At 29.5% G+C, this 24,072-nt stretch overlaps 1 protein-coding gene across 2 annotated transcripts in view; it reads right to left on the minus strand.

The window, feature by feature from the left end:
- LOC122509142 overlaps positions 1-24,072 on the minus strand; it is a 383,804-nt gene that overhangs the window by 4,619 nt on the left and 355,113 nt on the right. For both annotated transcript variants that reach the window (XM_043622954.1, XM_043622955.1), the window contains exon 4: positions 5,506-5,873. In XM_043622954.1, the coding sequence (XP_043478889.1) occupies positions 5,506-5,873 (368 nt within the window). The remainder of the gene's footprint in view (positions 1-5,505; positions 5,874-24,072) is intronic.

Consider the following 24,072-nt stretch of genomic DNA (forward strand, 5'->3'; position numbering starts at 1 on the left):
TTTCGAATACCCTCTTCTCTTCACTTTCTCGCAGATCTCCTCGATGCTTTGTTTATTTACGCATTCCGGGCCGACTCGACGCAACGCAGGACGCCTCGCGCCGCGACGCTTTTTCGTCTCGCTATTGTATATTGCTTTAACGGATTCGTATAAGAAGACCGCACACGATTTTAGCCCGTGCGCGCGTGTTTTGAAACGGAAACTCTTATAATCCCATTATGATTTCCGTTTGCATAAACTATTTCTAGACTCGCGCAACTAATTTCCGAATTGATAAATATAATTGGACGAATCTATATTTGAACAAAAGAAGAAACAAAATTATGAATCTACATTTTTTCTTTTGTTACTGAATAGAAATTTGAAAGGATTGACTTTCCCATAGTGTTTTAGTTATTCTTTTGAGATTTGGATTGATCGGGCGGAGGTGCGTGACGCGCACCCTGAGTGATTCGCAGGCTGAAGAGTTCCGCGAAACGGCTAAACGCCATCGTTACGTAAAGGTAGTGGAGGAACTTAAACGACCCCAGTCTGAGAATGCAAGAGGACTACTGTACCGTGGGACTTGAATTTCAATCTCGCACGCGAATGAGGTTCCTTTCAGAAAACGGCAGCATTCGTCACGCGCGACAAGAGGCTCGAGATGGAATTCGGGTCGCACGCTGTGCCTCTCTGCGCGTATACATTTATTCTCAGCAATATCGAAAATTACGCTGACTCATGCAGGAATATTGCAAATTCAATAGTCGGCTTCAAAATTGCGTCAACAATTAAAATAAACATCAATTCGAGATAACAGATTAAATTAAAACTTTACCAATATATTTTCATTTAAATGCGTAGTTGAAAATTTATTCATTTTCTATAAACTTAATTGCATCAGTGCAATAATAGTAATTATATTATTATTGTAATTCGCAAAGTGAAATTCAATCTTCATCGTGAAAATGGAATATGTATTAAAAAAATTCGAATATTATCTTAATCCAGTTTCGATTTTAATTTTATATAAGCCAGAGTCTATATAAGATAATATTCAGATTACCTAAGACTTATAAAATTGTTATCGTCATTAGGAGTGAAGCTTCCTTTGATCAAATCTGTCAGAATTATATGTTGCGATCATCCAATTAGAGATAAAATCATCCACTTAAATGTTTATCGTTAAGATGAAGTTTGCCGTCGGGTGAATCAATTGACTCATGAACATCTTTGCGCGCAAAGTTTTCTGTTAAGAGCGCATTTGTTATAAGGATTCGCCAAAAGAAAAATTGTGTAAATTTCACTAAAGAAAAAATGTGAGACTAAATTTTTACACATTCCATACTGCGAACATGTTTTTAATTATACATGGTAGCTTTTTTGTATGACAATAATTAACGTTTATCTGCGGAAAAATAGCAACAAGGGAAATACGCAAAATAGAAGTGGTTTAGAGAAATATTTTGAAAGAAAAGAAGAAGAATTTTTTCGAGTTGCATTCTAATATTTGTTGTCACGAAAGTTCCAGTTGGTGGCGCCAACTGGCGGTTCGCGTATGTGACGGTGACTCTAGCGAGCAGAGAGTTGAGAGCAGGGAGCGTTTTCCTTTGCAAGAAAGAGAGGCAATCGAAGGTGCCACCCGTGACTGGACATTGCATATGATTTTACGGTCGCTGATTCTGTCTTATTCGTGTGTAGAAATCGTGAAGATCTTACTTGGATATCCGCCTTTAAATTGGATTGCAACCACCGCGTCCCTCTCTCTCTTCTCTTCTTTCCCGTCATGGTCTTCCTTCTTCATATATTCGTATTATATTTATTCCTCTAGACACGTCATGATTCGTCGCTCATTACGAATAATCAACTGACAACAATTTTAAATTTTAAAAGCAAAAAGAATTCCATTAAAACAAAACAGTTTTGAGAAACGAATTTTTGTCCGAAACGCAGAATATATTATTTAAAACTAGGGCCTCGGAAGCGGAAACGGAAGAGATAGCGCATATTGTACCAAGCGGAGCGAAAATCTGAAAAGAAAAACCTTTCGTAATTTCAGATGATCTTTTCCGCGTTTTAGGTAATAACATATACATACGCGACTAAACGAGGGTATTTCACTTTTTTCCCCCCAACAACCAGCGTCGCACATTGGGAAAGGCATTTAATTCTCCAATGTCATTTTTACAAGAATAATTTTCCGTTTCTTTCCGGTAACCGCACGGCTGTAAAGATTTATTATCCCCGTAATAGCAATGTGCGCGTTTAAATCGTTAAATTTTATTATCCGTTGAGTATATTTTTTTTTGAAGTCAGTTTTCTTCACTGAGTCGCGTTTCTTTCCTAAAGATGAGAATTGGTTCCTTTTCGCACACGAATCGAGAATATGTAGGTATATCTCCGCAAAGAATCAACTTGTACACTTAATATTGATATTACCATGTGATAGTATAATTTTATCAGCCGCGGGCGATCCCTTGATATACACGTAACACCCATAAGACTTGAACGATATAAGGTTCACGTATCGCGCTCCTCTCTTCCCTTGCCACCTAAAAGACCGCGCACCGATCATTTACATATAAAACGCGTTTTTTATTCTCGACCTCTCGCTCTCCCCTATAGGCATATATTCGTTTTATGCGTTTCGATTAAAAACACTTTTTTCCTAATTAGTCCAAAGTAAACAACCATTTATCAATTTTATTCCGTTTCTCGTAAATCTATTTTTAAATCAGACACAAAATTTATTGTGAAAAATTCTTTGCGGATTTAATTAACTTATTAAAAAAGTAAGAGAATGAAATCGAAACTTGAATACCATTGGAAAAAAGTTCAAAGAAGAAAAATGAATAATGAGATGATTGCAGAAATATAGTGATAGCTTATAGTTCTAATTTATCATGCTTATAGAATTTGTCACACAAAATAAAGGAATAAGAAAGTTCTCATGCAATTGGACAATTTTCAAGAATCCTCCCGGAACTGGATCGTTTTTATCTTCATCTTGGATCCGTTATTAGGTTCTCTCTATATAGAAGCAGTGGAGGGAATCCTATTCAAAATTCCTTGGGGTTTTATCGCGCAATGCTGGAAGCACCGCGTCGATTCGTGACGCGTATACAACGAGCGTAACAGAGTCGATACATTCGCTCGTAAATCTCCCCGGGAGTGGAAAACGCGACTCTTCCATCCGCTTCTTGGATGGACCAACTCCAACCGTAGATATATAAATGGCCACTTTGCCGCGTGTAAAATCTCTGAATTCCTTCACCAAGAAGCTGTTACTGATGTTACTCTCGTGCGAAACTGGTTTTGCACCTCGTGATTCCTTCGCATCGACATACCGCGCACCACTTACTTCTTTTCAAATCTTTAAGTTCCGCTTCCGGTAAACATTTTAACTTCCACGAAGTGTAAACTGTGAAATTTGTTTTTTTTTCTTCATCAAGTTCAAAAACAAATGCGCGGAACATTGATTTGGGAATTCCTCTCACGTATATCCTGGACCAGAGAGATAAGATAAAATTGCAGGATCCTCCTACGCTTTTCATTTAGCATTGTAGTACAAGATGAAGGAGATTAAGAAACTTCTTTTTTTACCTTATGGATAATTCTTATCGTCGTACAAATTTTCGACATATATTTCTCATCATATATACTTGAAAACTGGCGAAATGTTATAATCTTGATGATAAATTCCAACCGGCAGGTACACTGAGACAAACCAGTGTATTATATGTACCAAGAAACCGGTTTTTCATACGCTTAATTTCACGCTAACTTCAACGCAATTCAGTTTACATGGATACTCCCCGTTTTCTAATATTCCTCACGTTCCCTCTTGTATATAGTCCTCTTAAGATCGAAGTGCAAGCTTCGAAGGGCATGAGAATCCTCGGCATTCTTTGATCATCTCGCGTATGCGACATCCAATCTTTGACATGCCAGAGGTCTTTTTATGATGATCCAGTGTGCAGCAATCATTTGGCCTTTGCCACAAGAATATACTTTCTTTTTGATACTAAATCGAGTATTTTATGTCCCATGCAGGTGTTGTCACCATAGATTCTAATAAAGAAAACTTATTTTAAAAGACATTCTTGAGATCCTCTCTAGAGAAGATCTCGTTTATCTCAAAAGAGATTTATTATAGTTTCCATGCGGTTCGGAATAACAATACTTGTTTATATTTTTGTTAAGCTTTAATGGTTTGCTTGATAATCTTATGCTCCCTATTGTTTGCTGTCACTAATTTTTCATCACTTAAAGATGAGACACTGCTGACGCGGTATTATTTAGAAGGGTTGATTCTTTATTTTCGTATATTTGTTGAAATCATCCGTCACTCATCTTCTTTAATTCCATCAATCTTTACAATGTTTGCAAATGTGAAAATACCGGAGAAGTCAATTGTCCTTTTGAGTTTCTAATGTTTCTATCATGGTTACTTAATTTCAATTGTGAAGTTAATTCCACAAATAGGCAAGTTTTGCGAATTTTACCACAATATCGAATAGATCAAATATGTCGCAAACCTTACATATTTGTGTAATTATTACTGAACCCAAAAAAACTGTTCCATTAGTGTTACAAATCTGTTCCAAATCTGTAACAGTTATGGAACAGTTTTTTTGGGTTCAGTGCAGACATCTAATTTTTTGCCTTTCTATAGAAACCGAATGCCCCGATTATTGAAAATGACACTAACAAAATTAATTCGACTGTAGAATTTTTGCGAAACTGTTGGAAAACACTTTTTTGATGATTTTGTTTACGAAACGGCAATTTTTCTTTCAAACTATAGTCCCTATTTCTGCAATTTTTTCTGATAATCTCATGACATAATCCTTGAAGAGTTGTTTTTTTCCTGGACTTTTGTCCCCGTCATTAATGTGTCTTCTTCTTTTCCTCGAACAACCAGTTTTTAATCTTGATATATGTAAATCCAACAATTGCACATAATTTTTTTCAGTAATACTTTGAAAATGTTTCAAAACTCCGAAAGGTATAGGGGAAAAATCCTATCAAACTTCCAACATTTGGACTTGATGAAGAAACTTAAAAACAACCGACGGGTGATAAATCCATTAGTTTCAGGTGTTGTCAATCCGTCGCATTTCTTATGATGACACGCGGATTCTCAATTTTAGAGTTTGTGGATTAAATCCCAACACTTGCACAAAGTATTCACTTGCACTGTTTCTGTAACACTTGTGTTATCTTCAGCATGGGAAATGTCACTCACTACACAACACTTGTCCATTTTTGGTCCTTTAAGTCCTTTAAGTTTTAGTTAGTGAAAGTTTAAAGGAAATTAGTTAGTGCACCTAAAAGAAGAGATTAGTATTTGTCGGTGAAGAAATAGAAAATGTTAAAATAGTGAAGAAAGGATAGGATGGGAGTGAAGAAAGGTGTGATAGGTGAAGAAAGAAGTACAAAGAGAGATGACTGTCATGGAAATTTGTTAAAAATGACAAAATTAGAAGAAGGGAAAATTGTGGAAATGGGAAAGCAAAATCTCACCTGCAGTATGTATCCTCGAGAATAATCCTCGTGAGTCCAGCCAAAGGTGGCTAGTAGTCGCGTTACTTGTGCGTGAGGCAATTGGTTGAACAACTTATCGAGGTAGTTCTTAAGCCGTGTGGGTAAAGCGCGCGAGCCGTAGAGAACGAGAGATGCAACGTCAAACGCGGCCGTCGGCTCGACAGTCTCTGAAGCCGGTGGCCTCTCCTTCTTCTCCGTGACATCAGTCGGCTCCCCACCACCAGCGCCACCGGCTGCTTGCCTTACCCTCCCGCCGGCGCTTTTATCCTCCCCACCAGGACCTCGTGGGCTGGAGGCGACATCCCCACCAACGCCGCCTCCGCGGAGGCTTGACAGTCGCGCGAGCGCTGCAACACACAAGAGAGGAAAAGAGAGAGGTTAGGTTTGCGTGTGGATTTGACCCCCCACCCCCTCTCTGAGTCTTCTCCCACGTCCACGCTCTCGACACTGTCTCACGCGGCTCATTCTCTCTTTCTCTCTCCTTTTCTATTCCATTGCAAGTCATACACACACACTCACTCTCTCTCTCTCTCTCTCTCTCTCCCATTCGTATCACTCTCTTTTTCACCTGTTTTCTCTCTTTCTCTCTGCTACTCGGTGCCACCTAGGATCGTCGTAAAGAGTCGTGCCATACAGATACTCACTTACCCCCACGCCCTCGAGATGGCCACCCCCTGGACCCCCACTACCAACACTTTTGTCATCGTATCCCTACCACATGGATTTTCTCATGAGAAGACGGCATCCATCAACCTGCTGCTGCCCCCAACGCCAATGGACCAAAGGAGCACCTTTCGATGCCCCGACACTTTGTATTATTATAACATTTCTTCAGACACACGTCAAATTCATTTCTTTGCAAAGATTTTTAATTCATTTCACAATATTTTTTATATATTTTAAGCAAAAAAACTAATTCAACAATATTTAAAGAATATTTCCATGTTTTTAAAATTGACCGGGATCAAAGACCCACTTTGTGTTTGAAAACAGGTGCCCCAAGTTCAAATTGTCTAAAGATATACTATCGTATACTTATGTTATATAAAGTTATAACTTTTGATTGAAAGTATTATAACTTGTACTTCAATTATTTAATTTTTTTTACACTGAAAGACTTTGTGTTTTAAAATTTAATATGATCATTTCAAACAGGGGAAAACGGTACGTGTTTTTATGTTACTCAATCGTATGAACGTATCAACTATATTAATATAATATGATTCATACTAAAGATTGGTACCGACCATACTAATTTTTTTGTATTATTTTGTCAAAAACTGATACTGTCGTACGGTTAAGTAACGTAAACACATCGTTTTACTCTGTTTGAAATGAACTCTTTTAAGGTTTGAAATGAATTATATTAAATTTTGAAATTAATTTAATTTTTATTTAATTTTTAATGTATTCTTAACCACACTGAAAAAAAACTTCTAGTTAGGGTAAATTTAACACTATACATTTTAGTTAAAACAACCAGAATTCTGATTAAATTAACTAGAATTCTGGTGAAAGTAACTGAAAAAAATCTAGTATAAGGGCGCATAGTTAAAACGAAACTCTATAGTTAAAAACAGATTTCCTGGTAATTCCAACCAGAACTTTTTTTCAGTGCAGATTAGAGTTGTTACTTTTATATGTACAATTTATCAATTAATTAACAAAGTTTAGTAAATATTTTATCCAAAATTAAATCAAATTTAAAGTCCTTACCACTAGCGTCAGTAGTAAAAGTCATGCGTCTGTCTAGCAAGTAGTAAATGACTTTTGTCAGACATATCATATATGATTATACAATTTATACAATTTATTATAATTGTACAACCAAAATCAGTAGTTAAGGTAAATTTTGGTCAGACAGAATTTTTAACAATTATAATTGTACAACCATAATCAGTAGTAAAGGTAAATTTTAGTCAGACAGAATTTTTAACAATTATACAACACCGTCCGACACGATTTTTCACACACAAAAAATCAAACATTTTCGGAAACTAGGACCAAAAGAAAAAAATACCCGTGTCTGGCCGTTTTGCTAGATCAAGTCGTTTGTGGCTTCTAGGGGTGAAAAGAACCCTTAAATGAAAAGTGACAAGTTATATTTTAAAAATAGATTCAATTTGCCTAAAACTCGTTACTCGGGGGTTTTTGGGGTCGCTGATCACAAATCCGATGTCAGTTTTTCAAAATTCAAAATGGTGGTTCCAATATGGCGGCTGTCAAAATAAAAAATTGATCGAATTCGCTTGAAACTTGTTACTCGGGGGTTTTCGAGGTCGCTGATAACAAATATGATGTCAGTTTTTCAAAATTCAAAATGGCGGATCCAATATGGCGGACAACTTTTTAAAAAAATGATTTAATTTGCTTGAATCTACATTTTAATCCAACACTTTGAATTTTGAAAATCTTACTTAAGATTCGTAATCAGCGACCTCAAAAACCCCCAAGTAACAAGTTTCAAGCGAATCCGATCAATTTTTTATTTTTACAGCCGCCATATTGGAACCGCCATTTTGAATTTTGAAAAACTGACATCGGATTTGTAATCAGCAACCCCAAAAACCCCTGAGTAACGAGTTTTAGGCAAATTGAATCTATTTTTAAAATATAGCTTATTTTTACTTTTCATTTAAGGGTTGTTTTCACCCCTAAAAGCCACAAACGACTTGATCCAGCAAAACGACCAGACACGGGTATTTTTTTTTTGGTCCTTTTATTTTTGTGTGTGTGAAATGAAAAGTTAAATTTTGTAGGACGGAATTTATTATTTATATTATAATTGTACAACCAAAATCAGTAGTTAAGGTAAATTTTAGTCAGACAAAATTTTTAACAATTATAATTGTACAACCATAATCAGTAGTTAAGGTAAATTTTAGTCAGACATAATTTTTAACATTTATACAATTTATTATAATTGTACACCCATAATCAGTAGTTAAGGTAAATTTCAGTCAGACAGAATTTTTAACTTGTAACAATTTTCTGATTTCCCCGTCTTGGATCCTCTTACAATTTTTTTAAATGACTTCTAACATTTCATAAAATGTTATTAAAATGTTTAAAATACTCGTTTCATTACGTGAAAAATTCGGAATAATTTACCCCAAAATCAGGTTAAAATTTATACTTTTTTTTTCTTGTGAAAGAAAAATGCAAAATCTGAACCACTTTTGCGAAAATTTAAATTAAAATAAAGTCGACCATAAGTTTTAGGTTCTTTTCATGCGGACGATACGCATATATATTTCTAAAAATTGGACTTTTAAGGCAAAACTTTTAATTTGTCAATTTCTATCAAAAGTATAAAGTAATATTTTGCTGAATTTTTTTTTTATTTTTAGTAGCATGAACCGATTACACGTGCTTATAACATTGAAATACACGCAAAGAGCTGTGAATAGACTCGTGCGCAAATGGATGGATTATTTGTTTTTACAAAGAGCCATCGTATATTTAAAAGTCCAGTGAGGATTTATAAATATACGAGTCTACCAAGAGGAACAAAAAAATATTGCGGATTTTTTTGCAAGTCCTTTAATACCGAAGATTAATTGAGTTATTAACTTGTTCAATTAGAGAGGGGGGAAGAGGGGTGGAATTGATGAAAAAAATTACAAATTTAAAAATTAAATCAAATTTTGCTAAACAAATTGAAAATTAAAATAACAAAGTAAGAAAGTATGCGCGTATATATACGCGCATACTTCCTTACTTTGCTATTTCAATTCATATATACGTACGGAACGTGGCGCCATCTGCTCTGAAAGTTCTATTTAGACACTAGTTCGAAACTTTTCCTCAAAAAAACTATAATATTAATCTGAGTATAAATGTTATAATTACAATTATTTTAAAAATGTCTCGAAAAATAATAATAATTGTATAGGATCTATAAATATTATTTTTCAGTTATATTTCTCTTTAATTGTATAAAAGTAATGTTTCCTATATATATGGTTGATGAACTCATGAGGGGAAAAGTATAATATACATAAACATATGACCATGCGTCCTTGTCTGACGATATACAATATAAAAGTCGTCTTGAAGGCACCTGGACGCTTGAGGCGCTTTCCCTCGAGAACCGTCACGCTTTTCGCGCGTTACGATTCCATCGCGAAAGGCACGAAAGTTTACGGACCCTTCCGCCGCGCGTAAGAAGCCAAGAAGGCGATATTATCGTTGCCGTTATTCATTGCGATGAAAACACCTAATCGGATGCACGCGCTAATCTTTTTCGTTGAATGTTCCTCACACTCGTATCACGCTATCGATCTTTGCCTTCAACTTCGAGATGTTCCTCTGACTAACTTGTTCGCGCATCGCTCCTTTCATCTCTCATTCCTCACCTCTCCAAGTGTTCTCCAATATTTTGATAACAAAATTAAAACATTTTGCAAGGATTTTTTTTTTATAAGTATGCCAAGAAATATTGAGAAAGAGATATAGTTTATAGTTCATATAAGAATAACTGTCAACTATAATTTTAAATAGAATTTCTATTAAAAGAAAAATGTAAAGTCTGAAATACAAAAATGGCTGGCAAATTAATTATTTATAACAAATTAATCTAAAATTCAATTATTTTCAAAAATTTTAATAATATTTTCCTTAAAATTTCAATTATCCTCAGAAATAATAAAATTCATCTTTGAAATTCAATTATTTTCAAAAATTTTAATAAAATTTTCAATTATTCATAAGAAATAATAAATTATTCTCTGAAATTCAATTATTTTCAAAAATTTTAATAATATTTTCCTTAAAATTTCAATAATTCCTAAGAAATAATAAAATTCTTCTCTAAAATTGAATTATTTTCAAAAAATTTAATAATATTTTCCTTAAAATTTCAATTATTCCTAAGAAATAATAAAATTCTTCTTCAAAATTCAATTATTTTTAAAAATAACATTTTAATATTTAATTTAAATAATATTTTAATATTTTCCTTAAAATTTCATTTATCCTCAGAAGTAATAAAATTCTTCTTTGAAATTCAATTATTTTCAAAAATTTTAATAATATATCTTTATTAAAATTTCAATTATTCCTAAGAAATAATAAAATTCTTCTCTAAAATTCCATTATTTTCAAAAATTCGAATAATATTTTCCTTAAGATTTCAATTATTGCTAAGAAATAATAAAATTTTTCTCTAAAATTCAATTATTTTCAAAAAATTTAATAAAATTCTTGTCAAATATTAAATTATTTTCATAAAAAAATAAAAATTTCACAGGAATTCAATTATTTACAAATTTTCTAGAAATTTCTTCACATTAATTCAATTATTTTCATAAACAATAAAATTTTTACAGGGATTCAATTATTTTTGTAAACAATAAAATTCTTCTGTAGTAATTCAATGATTTTCATAAATAATAAAACTCATTGCAGAATTTCAATTATTTTCAATACAATTTTAAACAAGTTTCTTGAAAATTGTAATTATTTTTAAAAATTTTGTTAAAAAAATTTGTCAAAAGAGTTCACTTATTTAAAAATTTATTTGATAAAATTCTTTATAGACATTCAGTTGTAAGACACATTCAATTAATAAATTATTTATTTTTTTATTTAAATAATTGAATTCTCGTACAATTTTCTAATAAAAATTAATTGATTTAAAAATGAATTTTAGTTAAAATTTTACATAATAATTCGTCCAATGAATTTAATTATTTAAAAAATAAAATTTTTTTTAAATTCTCCTTAAAATTTCAATTATCTTCAGAAATAATAAATTATTCTTCTCTGAAATTCAATTATTTTCAAAAATTTTAATAAAATTCATGGCAAACATTTAATTATTTTCATAAAATAATAATACTTATTGTTTAAAAATTTGTTGGTAAAATTCTTTATGAGAATTCAATTTTAAAAAACGTTCAATTATTCAAATAAATTATTTATTTTTTTATTTAAATAATTGAATTCCAGTAAAATTTTCTAATAAAAATTGAATTTCAGTTAAAATTTTACATAATAATTGAATATTAAAAGCATTATAGCATTAATTCTTTAAAATAATTGAATTTTGAATATTTTTGAAAATAATTAAATTTTTCGAAGAATTTACTTACAATTGTATTAAAAATAATTGAAATCCTGTGAAGAATTTTATTATTTAGGAAAATAATTGAATTCTTGTAATTAATTATTAATACCTATAATTATTAATACCTGTAATTATTAATATTTTTGAAAAAGTTTAATTGATTTTTTTAATATTATTTGAAGTTTTTATTTTCTAATGTATATTTAATTGAAGAATTTACGAATAATATTGAATATTGTCAACAAATGGATTCGAAAATTATTTTATTTTTCAAAAATTATTTGATTTAAAGAAGAATTTTAGTAAAAAATTCTTAAAAATAATAATTGAATTGAAATGATGAAAATGATTTTAAAGAAGTACAATATTCTATTATAATATAAAATAATGATTTTATCAATTTAACAAATTTAATTATCATATAACATGAAGACATGATTTCTTCTTGTTTTATAGTTATATGAAAAAATTTAATTTATAGTTTTAAGTAAAATGTTGTCTTATTTGACTTGGACTGATGATTTTTGTCAGAAATTGGTTCGTAATTTTTCATCTTTGGTCCGTAAAGTCTGTATTTTTAAATACTTTCACTGGTTCATAAAAAATTTGACATAGTTAATTTATACAACAAAACTAACAAAATTTTAAAATAAATAATAAAATATAAAACCCATATGCAGTATAAGTATAAGTCATATATGTACACGGACAACTTTCATAAATTGGTTTACTTGGCACATTATTTATGCAATTGTTGACTGTCGACCCTTTCGTACATTCGCTACCTTCTCTCATTAAAAAAAGGGTTTTGATTACAGTCTATTTTTGAGGCTGAATATAAGATGTAAACAGCCTCGCTATATAGACAAGTATAAAGGACGCAGATTTATGATCCCCATCTAATTGACAAGATTTACATAAAATGTACATGTATCATTTCTTTTCCCTACAATTAACCCAGAGACGAACCCAAAATCTATATTATATAACTATACAGCCGCACCTTAATATTTTATTTTAGATGCTTTCGATAATAAAAGAATTGGATCAATATAGAAAAAGTTTTCTGTCACAAACTGTATATCTGTATTATAACCTAAATTAAATAGTTATTATCGTATCAAGGGTAAAAGTACTTTTGCGCCCGCTCGGGCTAGATGAAGCGGGCGCAAAAGTACTTTTGCGCCCGCTTGTGTGACGTCAGCGGGCGTAAAATAACTTTTGCGCCCGCTTCCCCGGCCCCAGGCGAGAATCAGTTACTTTGCGCCCACTTTAAGTGCCCGAAATGACATACTTTTCGTGCAGGTAGGACAAAAAATCCTATTTTTATGGTCAAATATTAAAAATAGAGTATTTGACCATAAAAATAGGATTTTTAATTTAGGTTATAATATAGAATGATACAGTTTGTGACATTATAATGTCATCTTTTCATTATAATGAAAAGATAAAATGTATAAATATCCTTGAGCGCAAAGTATCAAGGTGCTTGTAGTGTCAGCAGGTGTTAAGGGGTTGTGCAGGTAATTAGACTACAATCTTGTTTGGAATAATCATCACATTATGAAAACTTTTTCTGAGTAGAACTGCTGCTCATTTACGCATAGATTGTTTGAGGGGTTCAATATACCTTGAACTACAACATATTACCCTGAGTGTATAGACGAAGTACGTCAAGTTATCTGCGAGGGCTAGTGACGGGAAGAGCATAGTATTATATTTCCTCTGATACAGACAACGAAAGCAAGACTTGTGCTTTAAGTTGTGGAAAGAGGAAGCAGAATCTCTTCAAAAGGAAGTCTTTAGGATTGTGAGGACTTATGAGATCCAAATAGTCTTCATCATAAAAAATTATTGGTTACCTCAAGGCTATATATACTTTAAGGCTAACTCATCAGTGCTAACTTATTGCTATCTTAAAACTATCTTAAGGCTGTATCTCAAGGTTATCTTAAGGCTAGCTGAAGAGTACACCTCTAAGATATTAAGAATTGATCTTAATTGAAAATCATTACTAAAATTTTTGGAATAGAAAACTAAAATTTAATATTTCTTCCTACGACAGTACAAATCATTCAAATTATTTTATACTCAGTCCGAAATCTGTATTTTCATTTTTCTCCATGGATGCGATCAAATTTTATTTGTCACGGATCAGAAATTTACCACTTGTCCAAAAGAAATTCAAGTTGTTCTAAATCTTTTTCTCTTTGTCGAAAAGAAAAATGATTATGCAGCATTGAATTTCTTTTTATTCTTAAAAATATCTTTTGTATATAATAAATGATAGTTTCGATAATTAGCAGTTTTCTTTTGAAATGGGGAATCTCCCTTGTATATATAATAGCGATTGCATGCGTAACGAGCGTGACGAAAGACCCACTTGTGGGATCTATTCAAGTCCTTCAAGTGTCAATGGACCTCGATTTCAGCAGGTGCAACGCGTTATTGTCTAAAAATGCAAAATAACTTTTGGGAATTGCGCGCGATTTGTTGGGACGCGGCGTGACTCTAAGGTTGACAGGACTTTCCAACAATGGACGGAAGTGCCGGTAACAATGGTTCACTCGTGAGACAATACGTCGAGGTTGTCAGACTGAAATCGAGATCCGCATTATATATACACCATAGAAAAGAATAAAAATGAAGAAAAATGCAAATTTTATGAAGAAAAGAAATCCTGGTGACAGTTTATATATATATATATATATATATATATATATATATTTCTTTTGCAGTATAGTGACTTCTAGGCCCATTGCATAGTAGCGCTACACTCGACGAATACAATGCAACCAAAAAGGATGGGTGGTTGTCATTCTTTTCTCAAGTGCACAGTCCATAGAATTACAATGGCTGCATTCTCGTCAAGATCATGCCCTGAAATTCGTCTTTTCTCGGATGTAATGCAACCGAACCTTTTACATTTTCCAAAGACTCGCATTGTCATCGAATAATCACAATATTTCTGCTTCAACATAATGAAATTCTTTCAAGGATTTAAGGGACACGTTTCATTCTTCAAATGCGAACATTTATCTTAAATTTGACTTTAATTCACATATCCTTCGATTCATTTTATGTCTATTAGATTTTCATTTGTCGTAGGTATATCACAGTAAATCGTGAGGTATTAAAAAGTGTTGCAGATTAAAAACTAAAACCAAAAAAGATTTAAATAATAAATTTTAGTGTTATTTTTTACAATCAATGAAATTTTAGTTCATTACATTTTTTTATAACTATAAAACATGAAGATATCAATAACTCCAAGTCTTCGACTCGGAGTGATCGATTTCTTCATATTTTATAATAAACACTGTTCGACAAAATTTTGCTACAAGAATAAACAAAATAAGTGATTCTTACAGGATTTTCAACGTAGATTACGAATCTGTAAGTGAAATTGTCCCATCACTTCTCAATTTTGAGAAAAACGGGGTCAAAGTGCCAAAAAATTTAAATTCAATTATTATTTTCCAAAATTTTTAACTACAATTTTACTTTATATCAATTATTTTTAATAATTTTCGAAAAAGTTCTTTGGCAATTTTCAAATCCATTTGTTTACAATATTCAATCTCACGAAATCTCAATTACTCCTAAATTATTTAACAGCATGTGATTGTTACAGAATTCAATGTTAATTTTTTCGACCACTTTTCTCTTAAAATATTAAATAAATTAAGCTAGTTTTTTGTGAATAACTCTAAAATATAATAAAAAAGGGCAGTGATGTTAAAAAGTTTTAATATTTTTAAAATTATTTATTAAAAAATAACTTTAAAATTATCAGTTCTCAAAATCACTTTTAATCAATTTTTCGTCTTTTCCTATTTCAAAGTATTTTTTTATAATTTATTTTAGAATTATTAAAACTTTTGCACATCACTGCTCTTCTTTATTATATTTTAGAGTTATTCACAAAAAACTAGCTTAATTTATTTAATATTTTAAGAGAAAAGTGGTCGAAAAAATTAACATTGATTTCTGTAACAGTCACATGCTGTTAATTAAATGCATATTAGAAAATAAAAAACTTGAAATAATATAAAAGAAAATTCAATTAAACTTATTCAAAAAAAGTAATTTCAAAATTCAATTATTTCTAAAAATTCACGCTATATTGCTTTTAATATTCAATTATAATCTAAAATTTTAACTGAAATTCATTTTTATGAAATAAAAATCAATTTTTATTAGAAAATTCTACAAGAATTAAATTATTTAAATGCAAAAGTAAATTATTTATTGAATAATTGAATGTTTCTCAAAATTCAATTCTCATAAAGAATTTTAGTAACAAATTTTTAAATAATTAAATTCTTTTGTCGAATTTTATTAAAACTTGCATGAACATAATTATTTTTTTCAAAGGAATTCAATTATAATTGCATGAAAAATAATTGAAACGCTACGATGAGTTTTATGAAAATTTTCAAATTCATTGGTTTACAATTCAATTTTACAAAATTTCAATTATTTGGAAATTCTGCAATTAAATATGAATTAAAAAATAAAAACTTGAAATAATTTCAATAAACATCCTATTAAACTTTTAAAAAGAATTATTTCTACAGAATTAATTGTCAAAAATATGAAAAATTAAGAATTTCAATGATTTTAGTTTGAAACTTTTTCAAAATTTAATTATTTCTAAAAATCCACGTTATAATGCTTTTAATATTTAATTATAATCTAAAATTTTAACTGAAATTCATTTTTAAAACCATTTTTATTAGTAAATTCTACGAGAATTCAATTATTTAAATACAAAAATAAATAATTTATTAATTTCATGTTTCTTGAAATTAAATTCTAATAAAAAATGTTATCAACAAATTTTTTAAATCATTAAATTCTTTGGACGAATTTTAATAAAATTTTTAATAATAATTACATTTTTCGAGGAATTTCATTAAAATTGCATTAAAAATAATTGAAATTCTGCAAATGTGTTTTATTATTTATGAAAATAATTGAATTCATATAAGAATTTTATTATTTATAAAAATAATTGAATCCCTGTAAAAATGTTATTATTTATGAAAATAATTGAATTCCGAAAAGAATTTTATTATTTATAAAAATAATTGAATCCCTGTAAAAATGTTATTATTTATGAAAATAATTGAATTCCGAAAAGAATTTTATTATTTATAAAAATAATTGAATCCCTGTAAAAATATTATTATTTATGAAAATAATTGAATTATTGTGAAGAAATTTATAAAAAAATTTGTAAATAATTGAATTCCTGTAAAAATTTTTATTATTTATGAAAATAATTGAATGTTTACGTAGAATTTTATTCAAATTTTTTTTAATAATGGAATTCTTTTGGAAAATTTTCTTGAAATAGTAAATATTGAAAATTATTGAATTTTAGAAATCTTTTGAAAATAATTGAAATTTTGACAAGAATTTGATTAAAATTTTGTAAAATAATTGAATATGAGTGAAGAATTTTATTATTTATAAAGAAAATTGAAATTTTGACAGGAATTTTTAAAAATTTTTGAAACCATTTTTATTTGCAAATTCTACAAGAATTTAATTATTTAATAATACAAAAATAAATAATTTATTAATTTCATGTTTCTTGAAATTAAATTCTAATAAAAAATGTTATCAACAAATTTTTTAAATCATTAAATTCTTTGGACGAATTTTAATATTTTTAATAATAATTACATTTTTCGAGGAAATTGATTAAAATTGCATTAAAAATAATTGAAATTCTGCAAATCAGTTTTATTATTTATGAAAATAATTGAATTCCTTAAAGAATTTTATAAAAATAATTGAATCCCTGTAAAAATATTATTTTTTTTTTAAAATAATTGAATGTTTGCGTAGAATTTGATTAAAATTTCTTTTAATAATGGAATTCTGTTGGAAAATTTTATAAAAATAGCAGATATTAAAAATTATTGAATTTTAGAAAACTTTTGAAAATAATTGAAATTTTGACAAGAATTTGATTAAAATTTTGTAAAATAATTGAATGTCAGTGAAGAATTTTATTATTTATAAAGAGAATTGAAATTTTGACGAGAATTTTTTTAAATTTTTGAACACAATTGAATTTAGTAGCTAAGTTAGTTAGTAAGTTAGTAACTAACTTACTATTCTCCCTGGAGAAGCTAAATTCATTGAATTTTTACAAATCCTTGACTTTGGTGTTTTATTTAAAGTAAAATTTCATTCATAGTTAAAAATAACACCGCAAAATAGATTATTTTAATCCTTTCTGGTGTTAATTTAATCCTAGAGGGATTAAACTGTTGCAGATTATTTCAATCCATTCTGGTGTTATTTTAACACTTCGCACGTTTTACTGTGATTTACAATACAGCATAATGATTCACAAAAGAAGAAATTGTTTATTTGAAAATGATGACTATATACATATGCCTCGTCATTAAATAACAAAATTCTCAATTATTCTCAAAAAAAATATTTTTTCTACACATTCTAAATTGGTTTTACAACATTTCGTTCACTGCTGGCAAGAGAAAATTGCTTCCAAAAAAATACGCCATTAATTTGAAACATTCTTCAAAAGTCCTGTCAAAAAATTCATCACAGTGCGCGCGAAAATAAAAAAACATTTGTAGAATCGGATTTCCAAATTGAAACAAGACCGTTACACTGCAGTAATTAAAAGCAATGAATTGGAGAAGGGGTGGTAGGGAGTATATATATATAGTGACAGATACTCGAGACACATATATAGAATTTGCAAATCCGATATTTGGTTACAACGGTATGGACGCACATTGCGTTATTCTCTCTACGATGTATATATATATGTATATATATACAAATTGGGAAAATCTGGCTTTTTCTGTACATGAGAGTAAATCCTGAGCGCGCCATCGGGTAACTCGATATTCGCATATGGAAAATTCAGTGTCCTATCACGCCGCAATATGTTCTGGATGCAAACCAAATGAAAAAAACATATACCACAACAAAAAGAAAATACAAACAATTCAGTAAATTGTGGTTGGATGCCTCTACGTAATCCTGTTTGTTTATTACACTGTTCGTGGAATACGATTTTGTCTCCCTCTATTTCAACCCCGCGGCGTTTTTTAATTGGAGCACTACATTTGCCATGGCACGTTAAAGCCATTATCCACCGCTATACAACTTTTACTTCTATTTAACGATTTCTACATTTATATATATATATATGTATCAAAAATATAGTAACGGAAAAAGTAAAAACTTTTGCCAAAAATGTTATAGTGTCATAACAGGCTTCACACTCAATAATTAATTTTAAAAAATTATCAAAAAGTAGGGGAGTGTGTCTAGGTTTTGTTTTTGACCTATAAATTGTAAATGGCTAGACGAAATTGTAAATAAAATATACCGTTCGAAAAGTAACTTAAATTCGCAACTTTTATTCAAAGAAAGTATAGTGTGATTGATTTTCGACAAGTTTTTGGGAATAATTAAATCGTTTTAAAGATTTTTTGTTACAAGTTTTAGAATTATTTTTTTTATTTAAACTATTAGCGAATTTAAAGTGATGCAAATTTCCCCCAAATGAAGAGTAGCTTTTAGTGTCATAAATCTAAAAAAGTATACAAATAGTAACAAATTGTAAAAAATGTAGTAAATAGTAGATATAATATAATATTTTGTAGATGAGTGCGAAGCATATATACATAATAAAAAACGAGATTATTTCCCAAAAAACTTAAAGTATATAAGTACATATTTTTTTTTTGCACGTTTAGGACATTTGTAAATTTGTTCTTTATTTGCAACATGAACCTTCCGAGTGCGTAAAGTAATTATAATAAATATACTCGAAAATGATGCAACGCAAGATAAAATAATTAACAATCTCACCGGAATTTCTTTCTGAAAGCGACAAGGTGCCTTCAAAGGCATACATATAGGTGGCGAGATCGTCATCGCGACTTTAATTAAATCGAAAATCGGAGAGTCATTAATGACAAGTGGCGCCCAATCGGGATGACTCAATGTTTTCTATTAGGAGCGCACGCTGTGACTGTTGAGTGGATTGGGCCCTGAACGGACCCGACGCAACACACCAATAGCACGATGACAATAACAGACGGGCTCTAGCAAAGACCATTTTGTAAGATACACGTACCGCACCTTCTTTCAATATACGTTGTCCAAATTAAAAAAAAAAATAACACACTTTAATTCCTTTTTTTTTTGTTTGTGGAAAAAACCCAATCCAATCTATACAAATCGTAATCGATTTTCTTAGAGATGTCTTACGATTTCTTTTTTTCTTTGCAAAAAGAACCTTTTAAAATGTATAATTTAAAAAAATTTATTATTCTCCGAGTTATTTAATTTATGTTGCACGACATTCGAAAAATCACAAACTTTTGTTTTTTTCTTCATTCTGTGGAAGTACTATACCAGACAATAAAGCTCCGTAATAGAATGACCCTGAGATTTCTCACAAAATAAATTTCCAATTTCGGACATGTGGGTCTGGTTCAATAAACAGACCACTTATTTTTTTGTGTGCCTGTGTTATAGTCAGTATGGGACTCAGTACTAGACTTGTTTTGGACTCGGCCCAGGGAGCCTATCAATATGTTCAGTTTGCTTTGTTTTGCGTATAAGTGTGCATATGAACGAAAACATGTTAAACCTACTGATGTGTTTTTAACCTTTTACTACCGATTTCATACTTTTTCATTTCTTGTATACAAGAAATTTTCGAGTCCAGTACAAGTGATTTCGATCTCATTTCCAAACTTGGAAATGAGATATCGAAATCACTTGTACTGAACTCGAAAATTTTCAATTAAATTTTTCTACATGTATAGATGATGAGTAGAAATTGTACAAAAGACATAAGAAATTATTATATGGAATAAAGTAATAGAAAATTCATAAATATATAGACTGACTGGCGCCGAGAAAACATTTATAAAGAGTGCGGCGATTGATGTGTGGTAATATGAAACGCGTTAACTCATCCTATTCGGGATTACAAAAGTAAGTCGAATTGGATCGGTTGAAAACGCGGTGGACAGAATGGGTCCCCGCATCTCATCTCCTACGAACAATTATTTTGCGGGTCCCTCTCTCGAGTCAGAATCCCGCAGCGCGACTCCTCCGCCAACGCAAGAAGACAAATGGCTTCGTGACGTCGGCGATATTACGTTTTAAAACTCGCCTAATCGTCGGCTTTCGAAACAAGAAAGAAACTCGATACACCGGACAAAATCGGGCACATCGTTACACCAACAGCAGGTTGTTATATTCCAATGCGGATACCTGCGCGCCTCGCGTATATTAAATCTCTCTCTCTCTCTCTTTTTCTCTTGTTTATTTCATTTTTGTCTCATTGTTGCCATTTTTCATTTTTTATAAGGCTACTCGTGTAAATAATCAATTTTTTGACAATTTCTAAAAAAGTAATGAACAAAATTAACAATATACCTAGATTTTTTTTATTAGTCGCATTTTAAGCCCATAGTTTATTAAAAAAAAATAATGTTTAGGAGTAGTGACAAATCAATTCTGGGTGGTATAAATAGGAACGGCCTTATTAACACTCCTTTTACATTAGTTTTAATACGATTGTCATTTTAATTAACGAACCTAATGACTAATGTTTATTTAACTATGATCTATTGTTTGAAAGTAGATATTATTTATTAGAGAAAAAATTAGTCATGAAAAATTTTACTTATAAATATAATTCCTTAACCCTCCTTAACGCCCCTCTGGGACGTTAGAATCCCACCTACAAAAAGCTCATTGTCAGTATAACTATATTTTAATATTTATATATCTATATGTTCAAAATTTTTTTTAAAATTCTCATCAAAATTCCAATTTTCTTTATAAATAATAAAATTGTTCTCTGAAATTCAATTATTTTCAAAATTTTTAACAACATTTTTGGAAAAATTTCAATTATTTAAAAAAATTTTCCTCAATTCAATGATTTTCAATATCTACTATTTTAATAAAATTTTCCAGAAGTATTCAATTATAGTAAAAAAAAATTTTCGATAAAATTCTGGGCAAACATTTAATTATTTTCAAATATAATAAAAATTTCACAAGAATTCAATTATTTAAAAATTATTTATATAAATTTCTTCGCAGAAATTCAATTATGTTCAACAATTTTTTTAAATTCTTATCAAAATTACAATTATTTTTATAAATAATAAAATTTTTCTCTGAAATTCAATTATTTTCCAAATTTTCAACAATATTCTTGGTAAAATTTCAATTATTTTCAAAAAGTTTCGTTAATTCAATGATTTTTAATATCTAGGTATATACTATTTTGATAATATTTTCCTAAAGAATTCAATTAGTAAAAAAGAAAAAAATTTCGATAAAATTCTGCGCAAACATTTAATTATTTTTATAAATAATAAAAATTTCACAGGAATTCAATTATTTACAAATATTTATAAATTATTTCTTCGCAAAAATTTAATTATGTTCAAAAATAATAAATAATTCTTGTCAAAATTTAAATTCTCTTTATAAATTAATAAAATTCTTCTCTAAAATTCAATTATTTTCAAAATTTTTTTAATTCTTGGCAAAATTTTAATTATTTTCAAAATTTTTTAAATTCTTGGCAAAATTTTAATTTTTTTCAAAAACATCCCTCAAATAATAAAACTCATCGCAGAATTTCAATTATTTTTAATACAACTTAAATCCAGTTCCTCGAAAAATGTAATTATTCTTCAAAGTTTTATTACAATTTGTCAATAGAATTAAATTATTTAAAAATTTCTCTATAAAATTTTTTATAATAATTCAATTTTAAGAAAAATTCAGCTATTTAATAAATTATTTATTTTTGTATTTAAATAATTGGATTCTAGTAGAATTTTCTAATAAAAATTAATTTAAAAATGAATTTTAGTTTAAATTTTTTAGAGAGAAAATAATGAGATTTATTATTTTCTGAAAAAAAATTATTGCGACTTCCAAACAGTTTTAGCGGACATGAAACCTCTTTTGGAAAAAGTTCTTTTTTTCATCTAGTAATCACACAAAAATTTTAAGAAAAATAAAAAATGATGTTTTTGAGAAAATTGACTTTTTTGATTTTTCGGAAAATGGCCGCCATTTTGTTAATTTTCAAAATTTTTCAACTTTTCACGTTTGCAAAGAAAAAGTATCAAAAACACTACTAAAATCAAGAAAAAAAATTGAAAAATATTTATTTTTGCAAAAGTTAGAAAGATTTGAAAATAATTTGTTAGCTGTTTAGCTATATAAATTCACGATATGTCCTAAAACTTTTAAACACTCATAAATCAGCTAAAAATTTTTTTTTCGCTATATAAAAAAATACGTGTTTCTTTATTTGTCCTAAAGAACAAGAAAAATTACTTTTAACTTGATTTAGAATTTTTAACCTATTCGCCCTGCATGAATTGAGATAGAGTCAGCCTATAAACAAAATTAATATTTTTTTTAGATTTTTAAAAAGTCCTCCGCCATATTAAATCCGACATTTTGAATTTTGAAAAAGTAATGTCAGATTACTAATCAGACTTCAAAAACCTTCGAATATCAACTTTCAATCTAAATTGAATGAATTTTAGAAAAAAATGTGTTCGCCATATTGGATCCGCCATTTTGGATTTTATGAAACAGACCTTGAATTCGTAATTATTAATTAACGTGTCTAGTCCCTAAATATCTCTAAGAATTTTAAAAGTAAATCCATAAATCTCTCTAGGAATCTAAGGTCTGTAAAAATTTATAATTTTCTACCTCCCTTTCCTGCGGCAATAAAGGGTTAATTTTAATTATTTTCGGGAATTCAATTGTCTCTTTAGAAAAATTTTTGTGAATAATTGAAGCAGTAAATTTCTATAATATTTGTCAGTAACTTATTTGTAAGTAATATTTTTTTCAGTAACTCTAATTATAAAAATTAGTAGTAGTTTACTGATAATTAGTAAAATTTTATTATTTTACGAATACAAATTTAGAGACTGTTTTGTTATATTAATTATTTCGAAAAAAGTAGAAAACACTAAAAATTGTAAATTAAATAAAAAGTACCCTGTATAATTCCTTTTTCCCCTTTATGTAGTGTGTGTAGTTATTTATCAAGTTGTAAAATATGGAAAGTTTGAAGGTTCGTTATTCGTTGGACTAAAACTTAAGTTTAATCAGAGTGGGTTTGAAAAAACAGCAGGCGGTGGAAATTTACTCTCTCGTATATAGAGGCTGCAGCGAGAGTTTCTAAAACAGCCACAACGAGAAATTCACTGGACGAACACAAGAGATGCGAGTAGTGTAGAATGAGAGAGAGAGAGAGAGAGAGAGAGAGAGAGAGAGAGAGAGAGAGAGTGGAAGGTAATATCAATACGTTTATACGAAGGCTTGGAATATACATAGTCGCATCTGATTTTCCGAGCGCATCGGCACGTGCATAATGTTTTAATGGAGTTTGTGGAGCACGCCGCGCC

Source organism: Leptopilina heterotoma, unplaced genomic scaffold (genome assembly GCF_015476425.1).
Source record: "Leptopilina heterotoma isolate Lh14 unplaced genomic scaffold, ASM1547642v1 Lhet_6, whole genome shotgun sequence".
Lineage (NCBI taxonomy): Eukaryota > Metazoa > Arthropoda > Insecta > Hymenoptera > Figitidae > Leptopilina > Leptopilina heterotoma.